Source organism: Cystoisospora suis (assembly GCF_002600585.1).
Source record: "Cystoisospora suis strain Wien I chromosome Unknown contig_7005, whole genome shotgun sequence".
In the NCBI taxonomy this organism is placed as follows: Eukaryota; Apicomplexa; class Conoidasida; order Eucoccidiorida; family Sarcocystidae; genus Cystoisospora; species Cystoisospora suis.
Genome location: NW_027159792.1, coordinates 2,125 through 12,948, shown reverse-complemented (window position 1 = coordinate 12,948; position 10,824 = coordinate 2,125). Strand labels below are relative to the sequence as shown.

General features: G+C 40.2%; 1 protein-coding gene across 1 annotated transcript in view; it reads left to right on the top strand.

The window, feature by feature from the left end:
• Window positions 1–10,546, top strand: part of CSUI_010251 (centrosomal protein of 120 kda) — a gene marked incomplete at its 5' end in the record, with an annotated part of 11,061 nt that extends 515 nt beyond the window's left edge. The window contains 10 exons of the mRNA XM_068070356.1: window positions 51–776; window positions 1,658–2,222; window positions 2,885–3,019; window positions 4,260–4,495; window positions 4,796–4,864; window positions 5,384–5,470; window positions 6,398–6,543; window positions 7,532–7,688; window positions 8,387–8,488; window positions 9,460–10,546. Of these exons, the coding sequence (XP_067917668.1) occupies window positions 51–776; window positions 1,658–2,222; window positions 2,885–3,019; window positions 4,260–4,495; window positions 4,796–4,864; window positions 5,384–5,470; window positions 6,398–6,543; window positions 7,532–7,688; window positions 8,387–8,488; window positions 9,460–10,458 (3,222 nt within the window). The remainder of the gene's footprint in view (window positions 1–50; window positions 777–1,657; window positions 2,223–2,884; window positions 3,020–4,259; window positions 4,496–4,795; window positions 4,865–5,383; window positions 5,471–6,397; window positions 6,544–7,531; window positions 7,689–8,386; window positions 8,489–9,459) is intronic.
• Window positions 10,547–10,824: the final 278 nt, after the last annotated feature.

The window sequence follows — 10,824 nt, the reverse complement described above, 5'->3', positions numbered from 1 at the left end:
AAGAAGAAGAGAGAGAAGAGCATAGAATTCACTCTTCTTCTTTACATCAGATATCTCAACAAGAAAAGAAAGGACAGATATTTCACTCTTCCTCCGAAAACATTAACCCGCAGGTCCAAGAAAAGCATTCTTTCCATAATGGAGAAGAGACAGAGAATCTTTTACTTCTGCAATCTTCTTCTTTTCTCCCGTCACCTCATCCTTCTTCCTCTTGTTCCGTCTTTCTTCAACAGAACAACGTATCTGCATGTAGTCAAGAGAAAAGAGATCTTCGTCCCAAAACTTCATCTAATTTCTCCTCACATGGAATGTATAAGGAGACAGATGAAAAAGAAAAGAAACCGCCTCCTTCTCCTTCTCTCATTTCTCAATCAGGTCTATCTCATCCTTCTTTCATTCCTCAGATGTCTTCCTCTTCTTCCGAGTCGAATCAAGACCGTGAGATGGAGTGTATATACACCTCAAAGACGAGTGAGAGAAAAGGAGAGAGAAATGATGAGCACGTCAAAGAAACTTTCTTCCCTCCTTCCTTTTCAGTTCAAGAGAGAAATCACTATGAAGTGGTTTCATCGAGTTCACAAGAAATGAAATACTGGCGTTTATCTATCGATTTACTGTCTATACAATTCTTTGCTATGAACGCAAATCATCCGAATGCCCCTTCTTCACATGCTCGACGTCAGGTGTATATACAGTACAACTATCCACCCTTTGGAGCTTCACATCTTTTCTCCACTCAACCTCCTGTCGACTGTAGTAAACAAGATGATCAACAGGTAAGAAGAAGAAGAAGGAAGGACAAAGAAGAAGAAAAAGCAACAACAGAGAGGAGAAGAGAGAGCAAAGGAGGCGAGGCTTGGTAAGAGGAAGGAGTGAAGTACATCGATCCATAGATGCATACATAGAATAACAATTAATAGACAGATAGAGTGAAGGCAGGTAGACAGGTCAAAGATTGACAGGCAAAAGATTGCTGAAAGAAACAAGCATCTAGGCAGATAGATAGATAGATAAAGAATTCTGTGCGTCGTCCTCCGTTGGATAGAATACTGACAGCAGATGCACCAGCGACATGTGTAAGGCGAAGGGGTGTCTCTTTGTGGACAGTGTTTCTCCTTCTGAAGTAATATAGCATCAGTGGAAGAGGAATTTCCAGCATGAAATCGGCTGCATGCTTTTGAAGGTGTACATACAGTCGAAGGGTGTACATACACTCGAGGGGTGTGCATACACCGGACATTCACGTCAACACGTGGTGTATATGCACCTCTTCTTTTCGAGTTTTTGCTTCTTATTTTCTTTCTGGTTTTTACACGCTCTGCGTTCTACTCTTCAAGTGGGCTGCTTCGGTCATCATGTGCTTGTCTTCTTCATTCACTAAGTCAGGTGTATATGCAGCCGAAGAGGCTGAGTGGAGAAAGCTCACCCTTCTTTCTTGTTCGTAGGAGTCTATAGACCTGCGGAAGGAGAATTTCTTTGCTACCACACCTTCACTACATACACTTTCTATCTCCCCCACCTCTGCTTGGCCATGCTTCGTCTCCTCCTTCGTCTCTACTCTCTCTTTATCTCCTGAATCGTCCCTAGGTATATATCTCTCTTCTCTCATGTCCTGGTTTCTTGAACTATTTTTCTTTCTTCTTCGTCTCTTTCACAGGTGCCCCTAACGAATGGGTTTTGTGCATACACTTTGACAGCATCTTCTCAACGTCTACGTCACTCTCTTCAATCCTTTCCTTTAACTTTGCATATCTGTTCTTCTTCTACTTCTTCTCCCCCTTCTTCTTCTTCTTCAGTGCCTCCACCTCGAAATCGAGCCTTTGCGACGTCACCTGGTACCAGCGCACAGACTTCTCATTCTTCCTCTTGTTCTTCTTCACCTCATTATCGTTCTTCTTCTTCCTTTTCTGAACGAAAGAACGGAAGTAGCGGCGAAGTGACTTCAGCGTCTAAGAGAGGGATTTCGACTGTTTCAGACAGGTCAAGGGGACGTCCGTCATCAGGAGTAGGGAGGCAGAAAGGAGAAGAGAAGGAAGAAGATGAAGAAAAAGGTTCTTCAGTTCTTCTAGGTGTATGTACACTCGATTTGAGTGTCGTGTTACAACAGCCATTACTTCGAAATTACCAGGCTCCCTTTCAGTATCAAGCTTACAGCTCTCTTCTCCCTATCATTCAGGCTCAAAACTCTAAAATTCCGGCTTCAGAGAAACATCACAATATAGGTACACGTCCATTCATCTACTTCTCTCTCTATATATATATATATATATGTATGTACATACGCATATATGCACCGCCGTGTATATACGGACTCTACATACGTGTATATACAGTAGGCATACATCTATGGATATATATATATATATATGTGTTCTGTATCTGAGTGTTTCAGAGAGACTGTTTCATCTTCTGCAGATAGCCAGCTACAAGCAATGATTAAGGCCCTGGAGAGAAGTCTACGTGTGGTTTAACTTCTTTTTCTCTCCTTTCTTTCCTTCGTTTTCCCTTTGATTTGCTTCTTCGTCTTCTTCTTTTCGCTTCTTAGATTTGAGAGGAGGCTCGATAGACTCGACGTTTCTTCTTCTACTGAGAGGAGGGTGTGTGTTTTGTTTCTTATCAGCTTTGTGCATGTGACAGGGAGGAAGATTCCTTCTTCTTCTTCACTTCTTTTTCTTCTCCTCTTCCACGTATCACGATCTCTTGCGCTCCGCTACCTCCTCGTCATCGTTATCCTCTTCCTATCTTTTGCAGTCTCTACTAGCTATCTATCTATCTATCTCTTCATTCCTCTTCCAGTCTTTCGCTGTCTACATCTCTTTCAGTCTTTACTTTTCTTTCATTTGGGCTCTCTCTGTCTGTATCTTTGTTCTCTACGAACTTGTAGGCCAAGTGAGTATACAAGTTTTTCTCGAGCACCTTCTTCTTCTTCCTTCCGCTCCTGACGCTACAGGAGAAAAGAAAGTTCTTTCTTCTTCTTCTTCATTTCCATCTGCCGTAGACAGTGGGACTCAGTCTATCGGTTAGTCCAATAGCTAGGCCTCTTTATCTTCTCTTGTTTTCTTATCTCTTCCCTCTTTCGGGTATCGTTCTTTCTTATTTCTTCCTTCTTTCTTGTATTCTTTCTACTGAGAGGAAAAGAACAACATATCACTGTCACACATAGAACAACATCTACACGTATTATACATATATAATACATATATACATATATATATATATGTACATACGTATGTGCATACCATCTGTATGTGCTTCGGACCGATGCGTTGCGTTTTTCGCTGAGCATTCATATGTATGTGTTGGCATGTGAATGTGCGTGTATGCTTGGGGGGACATTTATCTATATATCTGTGTATATCTGTATCTACTTATGTTTCACCTAGCATTAGGACTTTGTGGCTACATCACTATCTTCATGGTCTTGTCTATGCTGGCGTGCAGTTGCCACTATACACATGTAGCGATAGATAGATAGATAGATAGATATGCATAACTGTATACAGGATGTATATATGTACACATACATATTCAAGCAGATCAGTATATATATATATCTTTAATCCATCTATCTATCTATATAGATAGGTAGATGGATGTACATATATGACGTATAAACGTATACCTGTTCTTGTGTATGTCTTGATCGGTTGCATGCGGCCATCGAATAGAATATGCTGCCTGCTGCTTCGGCTTCTTCTTCTTTTTCCTTCCTTTCTTTCTTCTCTTTTCTATCTAAGGAGATAAGTCTCTTCCTTTCGTTTCATTCGACAGTCTCTTCTTCGAGAAGAAACAGAATCTTGTCTTTTTGATTAAACTTCTTTCCTTTTTTCTTCTTCATCTTCTTCTGCTCTCGGAGAGAATGAAAAGAAGGATCTCCTAGGCATCTCGTCTCCCCTTACACACACAAGCATAAAGGGGGAAAGATCTATGCTACATCCGCGTCTAGCTCCCTGTACATCTCCATATGTATCCACATCTAGCTCAGGCTCTCGTCGCTCTTCATCTCTATATCTATCTATCTCTACATCGTCGTGCTTCTCTGTGTCTTTGTGTATCTATTCATATTCCTGTATCGGTGTGTCTCTACATCTATATAGGTTTACATATATAACGGCCTCTCTCTATATCTACCTATGTATGTTTGCTTATTTCTTTCTTTCATCTACTCGACTTCATCTTGTTTCTCTCTCTTTCTCTCTTTCTCTCCGTCTGTCTTTCTCTCTGTCTGCGTTGCGTGTCTTTCTCTTTTTCTCCTTTAGGTGTCTCAGTCCATCCGTCGTCTATCCAGTCAATACAACAAGAGCCACGTCCTCATAGCCATCATCTCCTCCACTCTATTTCTCCCTCGCCCCCTCTTCCTTCTTCTTCTTCTTCCTTTTCGTCATGTGGTAGAAGAGCTAATGAAGCTTTTCTCTTGGAGGAATCTTTTAAGACAGCCTATGAATTAGAGCTTTGGAAACGCTCCGAAGAAGTCAAATTTCTAGCGGAGCTTCAGGTAAAAAGTCTCTCACGTCTTTTATGATTTGGTATGATGAGCACTGTCTTGGGGGTGTATATACACCTGAATCCAGTGCCTTGGCATTCTCGAGTCTGATTTGTTTCTTTGCCTGTTGTCTTTCTTTTCTTTTCTTTTCTCTGTTTACTTCTTTCCAGTTCACTCTTTTCGTGCATGTGTCTCTCTCCCTTTCATTTTAACTTCTTTACTTAGAGTCAAAGGTATTTTCTTTCCTGCTCTCTTCTTTTTCTTCTTCTCTCCCGTCTTTCTTTTTCTTTCTTCTTCTGCTTTTCCTTTTAGAAAAGAATGACAGAGGAGCGTGAGAAGATGCTGGAGGAAGTTAAAGTGAAGGAAGACAAACAGAATCAAGTATGGACTTATCAATGAGGAGGAACAAGGCTCTCTCTCACATCTACACATTCTCATCTATCTGTATCTATCTAGCTCCCTCTCTCTGTGTATACATAGATAGGTAGATATGCTCGTCGATGTCTATCTATTCATCCAGCGAGGTACAGTCGATAGCTACTTAGTTAGCTGTGTGTCTTTTGCATGCGCGGGTGTCCCGAGTAGGGATGGAAGAATAAGAAGAATGCGAAGAATATCGCCTTTTCTCCTCTATCCAGAGTGAAAGAGGAAAGAAAAAAGCTCGGCCACAAATCTACATCGAGAAAGAGAGAGAGGAAGATACACATATATATATGTCTGTATATATATATATATATGTATGGAGTATACGTGTACATGCATCCTGTTAGGGTGAAAAATCAGCACGAGGGCACATACACAAGGGGATCTAGTTCATCGCAGAAAGACACAGGAAAGAAGCCTTTCTTTCTTTTGTCTTTCTTTCTTCTTTCTTTCTTTCTTTCTTTTTCTTCTTCGTAGGAGATTCGAGAGAAGCAGGAGGCCATTCACCTTCTTCAGTCTCAGCTAAAACAGACCGCTCAGAATCTCCAACAGAAGGCCCTAGAAGTAGGGACCATCGATATTATAGATCAAGATCTCTCAATCTCAAGAAAGAAAGAAAGAAATTGCATATAGCACCATTGCATTCGCCTCTAGGACTGCTCCAGTCTGCAAAGAGGAGAAAAAGAGAAGAGGAGGAGATGAAGAAGAAGAAGAAGAAACAGAAAGACTGCCACACACACACACACACTTACGCGCCTCTCATCAATCCAACAGCAGCAGACATAACACATACGCACATAACTACATAGAGAGAGAGAGAGAAGGAGAAAGAGAATACCTATATATATCTATATCTATATGTATATGTACGTAGGTAGGTGTATTTCTGTGTACCTCTATGTGTGTATGGGCCAACAGACGTGTTTCTTGCTAGGAGGGAAGTTTTCTGTCTATTTCTTTCTCACTCGCCTTTCTTTGTTGACTACTCTAAATCGGATGCCTACTGTATCTACACATACACATTCACACTTCTATGCATATAGATAGATAAAGATAGATAGATAGATAGATTAGAGATAGATAGATACATCGATAGACGTTTGTAGTTTACCCTTGCCGAGTTTTATTTTTTGAGGTCCCTTTTTGTGTGCCCTTTAGACCAGTCTGGGATTCTCATTCTTCTCTCCTCGCTTGAATGCATGCGCTATATCAGAATCCTCACGATAACTCAAATACCATACGATTCTCTTCTCCCTTCCTGCTTTTCTTACTAATCATCTATCTCAGTCTCTCTATCTATGCATCTATCTATCTATGTATATCTATCTGTTTCTTGTCCTTCTCTTGAGTGTTATGTGTAGACCACATCTTCAAGATTTCTTTGAGAGTTCACGTCTTCACCTTTCTTCTCTCTCCTCCTCCCGCCATTTCTTACTTCTCACTTTGCTTTCTCTCTCTTTTTCCCTCTCTTCTTTCTTCTTTCTTTCGCAGCTGCAAGGCCGAGAGAATGAGCTAAGAGTGGAGAAAGAGAGATGTCTAGAAATCTCTGCGCAGACAGCGGAAGAATTGGCAGTAGTGACGAGGAGAATGAAAGAAGAAAAAGACCACGCTATAGAACTCGAAAAGCAGAAGTCTCTGTATGTATCAATCAGTCTACTTCTCTCTTTCTTTTCTCTTTCGTTCTGATCTCTTTCTTTCTTGTCTCTCTCTCTTTTTCTTTTTCTTTCTTTCTTTCTTTCTTTGTTGCATATAGATAGAGTCTCTTTCTCAGCCAAAAGAATCTAGGTCATGCGCCCTGACGTGATCTATATCTTCCTACATACATAGGAATCTATACACGTAGAAATATCTTCCTGCATGACCTAGATTCGTTTGGCTGAGAAGGAGAATGTATCTATATGATGGACGTATCTATAGAGAGGCCAAGATAGAGAAACCCATATGTATAGATACATATATGTATATATATATTTATATATATCGGCTTTTTGATATGCCGTGTGCGTGTATCTATCAGTTGATCTGTGCAAACCCTTCTATCTAAACAGAGATAGACAGATAGAAAGAAAGAAATCTCTCTATAAGTGTCTACGTGAGAGAGAGAGCTTTTCATTGGTCTCAGGCAGTGTAAGTAGTGAGAAAGTCAGTAAGATAGAGACATGTCTATACACATATATCTATATACATGAAAAGGTGTCTCCCTTTCAGTTCTTCTCTCCTTGACTCTACTTTTCGTTCTTAAGCTATAGATATCTATACATGCCTCTATACGAACGTATATATATAAACCTAGATAGATAGTCTCATGTGCACATCTCTACAGTCGTCTATCTTTGCGTGAAATACAGACTGGCTCTATCTATCTATCTGTCTTTATCTATTTAGATAGATACAGAGATTGAATATAGATAAATAGAGTAAAGGTAAATGGATCGATGGATAGAGGTGTCTATGTAATTTTCGTGTCAGAGTTAAGATGTAAAAGAAGTTCCAGAGATAGACAGAAAGGAAGAAGAGGAAGGAAGCCTCTTTCCTTCTCAAGGCCGATCAATCTCTTCTTCTTAATCTTCTCTCTCTCTTTTCTTCTTCTTTCTCTTTTTCTTGTTTGCTCTCTTTTGTCTATAGACATCTTCAGCGTCAGAATGAAGATTTAGAAGAAGAAGTGAAGAGAATTCGCTTGCGGGTGGAGCTTCTCGAAGAAGAAAATTACGACCTGCGCTGCCAAATCACATCTGCACCTACGGCTCAACTGCAAGCAGACCTCAAACTCAAGATGTACCAAGTAAACTCTCCTCTTCTCTCCTCCTCCTTCTCTTCTCTTCTCTCCTCCTTCCTCTTTTCTCTCGTCTTCCTTTTCTTCTTGTACTATCTCTCTATCTGTCTCTAAATTATCTTGAATCTATATGTCTATCTTTAGTCTATCTATCTAGAGATTTTCAGCCTATCTATCTATCTATCTTAAATCGGTTTATCTACCTTCTCATCTAGGGCATAGGTTTGAAGTTTTATTCTTCATTCTCTTTTCCATTCCCCCTGTTTTCTTTCGACTTTTCTTTCTCTTCTTTTCTCTCTTTCTACATCGGGAGAGCTTTGTGTCTCTCCGTCCTTCCTTTCTTTCTGCCTCGAAAAGGAGATAGAGAGCACGCATGATCTTCACGTTCCTTGTTACTTTAGCCTCCCTTCTCACTTCTACTTTAGACAACAAGAATGGATAGAAACATGAAGAGACATACACCTCCTTGACGCCCTCTACTGGGGCCTCATCAGGTGTACATACACCCGAATCTCTTCATTGCAAGCATAGTGCTTTGTCGACTTATCTATTTCAAACTCTTTATGGTACATGATATACACGCAACTCTTTTCTTTTTTTCTTTCTTGCTCTTCTTTTTCTTTTGCTCTCTTGTTTCTTCAAAAGACCTCCCATTTTGTTTCTTCTTTGCTCTTCTTCCTGGAATAATGCATGTTTCTCTTGTGTAGGTGGCGAATCTAGAGAGTCAATTGTCAGCTATGACAGCATCGAGAGATCACTTTGTCTCGAATTGTGCTGCTCTTTTAGAGAAACTTCACGCCATTCGAGACGTAAGCAAACAGCCCTTACCACCTCCCTCCATCCAAGCATACCTATAAATGTGTACATACGTACATATAGATAGAGATATAGATCTCTCTCTGGATATATATGTATATGTATAAGAATCTCTGCGTGTATGCGTGTGTACCTGTCTGGATGGAAAAGAGGAGAAGGAGTGAGGTGTATGTATAGATTCAGGGCTCTTTGCTATGTGACTTGACTCGGTGTCTGCAGACTCTTCTTACTTTTCTTCAGCCTATAGAACAAACTTTTCTTCCTTTTTATATGTATGGACTATGTATCAATCTCGCTTAAGAGTCTACCTACCCAGCTATCCATCTTCTCTCTGTCTCTTTATGTATCTACCTGATTTGGTAGGTAGAGAGAGAGATAGACAGGTAGACAGACAGAGAATGTTTTCCTTCTTCTTCTTTTGTCGAGCTCTTTCTCCTTCATCCTTCCATGACTATCGAAGCCTACGAAGGCATCGATCAGACTCTAGCTACTTGACTCGAAACTCTTCTCTTCTGGCAAATCTCTTCTTCCCCTCATTTTCCTTACGAGAGTAGATCACATCTTTCCTATCTTTCTATCTACCTGTCTTCAGCCTATCTATTTATCTACCTTAGTCTATCCATTTACCTTTAGTAGATCGATCAATCTGTCTATCTCTCTCTATATATATATGTACATGTAAATTCTGCTCGCATGTCTGTGTAGGTGTATCTCCAGGTATATCTCTTTTCCTCCATTCCCCTAACACACATCACCCGATCACACATCTATCCTATATATATATATATATATGTGCACCACGTATATATATATGCATGTATGTATGCACCTATGTCTATGTATGTATGCATATATGTATTCTGGAGATTGTCCCCGTCTATCGATGTGTATGTATATCTCTCTCCCGATGTGTGTCTCTGTGTGTGTCTTCGTTGCATGTTCTATTGTCTTTCCGTTACTCTAGCAAATGAGAGAAAGATCTACGGCTTATATACAAAGAAGAGAAGAAGACGAAGAGGAGACGCAACGGGAGAGAAAGAGAAGCTTGAGAAGTAGAAGTCATAGCTCAGGTTTGAATGCCTCTAGAAAAGATATGTCTTGTTCATCCTCTCCGTCAGATATGATCGAGAAGTCATCCGAAGAGAGAATGAAGAACGAGATCGATGCTTTGCGTTCGGATATTCTCTCTTTGAAAGAAATCTTCATGAACGAACGTCGTCTATCTTCTTCTTCTCTTCCGAATCAAGAGAAAAAAGAAGAGAAAGGTAAAGAAGACAAAATCTCATTGTCTCTTCATGAGAACATGAACTCTTCTTCTTCCTCTTCTTCTTTTCACCGTCTTCCTTTATCTTTGCCTGTTCCTTCTTCTTCTTCTGTATCGACTTTAGCTCTTCAGCATCTTTCTTATCCTTCTTCTCCCCCCCCTAAGAATCTCTTCGGCTTTACGAATCAACACGTCTTTTCTTCTTCTTCTGCTTTGCCTTCTGAGAGAAAGAAGGTGATAGGAGAAGACGGTAGGAAAGAGGAACAAGAGAGAGAGAGAAGAGAAGAAGACAATGAGAAAGCAGATCATCTACAGACCCGAGAGAGAGAGAGCTTCCTTTCCAGCAATGAAGAAAAAGAAAAGAACGAAGATAAGACGTCTCTACTCTCTCTCACACCTGTGGAAAGATCCCTGCCTCCTACGCCTCATCCTCAGAATCTCCTGGGGGTGCATGCAAGGAAAGAAGAAGAAGAAAAGATCAAGAAGAGCAAGCGAAAAGATCAAGAAGACGACGACGGAGATCGCGAAGAAGTGGAAATAAAAGTGAAGATGATAGAGAGACAGTTGGATACTTTACTTCGTCAAGGAATCTATAGAGAAGAAGATGGAGTGATCCGGGCACTTCGATCTAGGATCAAAGACCTGAGGCAAATGAATGATATGCTATTACAAAAAGAACATAAAGAAAGCGAAAAATGAGACAAAGAAAGAAAGAAAGATTGAAGAGAAAGAGTGTTCGTTCTCTTCTTCTTTCTCTTCTTCTTCATCCCCCTGACTTGAAACGAATCACCTCCATACAGCATATACATACAGAAACGTATACAGTACATATATATATATATATACGTATAGGGATAGATAGATAAATAGATAGATAGGTAGGTAGGTAGGTTTATGTATGTGTAGAGGTATGTATTTATGTATATGTGTGTAGGGTCGTTTTTTATGAGTCGTGAAGAAAGGAGAGAATACTTTCCGAGTAGAGAGAGATATAGATATCTAGAATTCTCTATCAGCGCTAGAGGACTGCAATCCATCTCTCTCTCTATCTATCTATCTGTATCT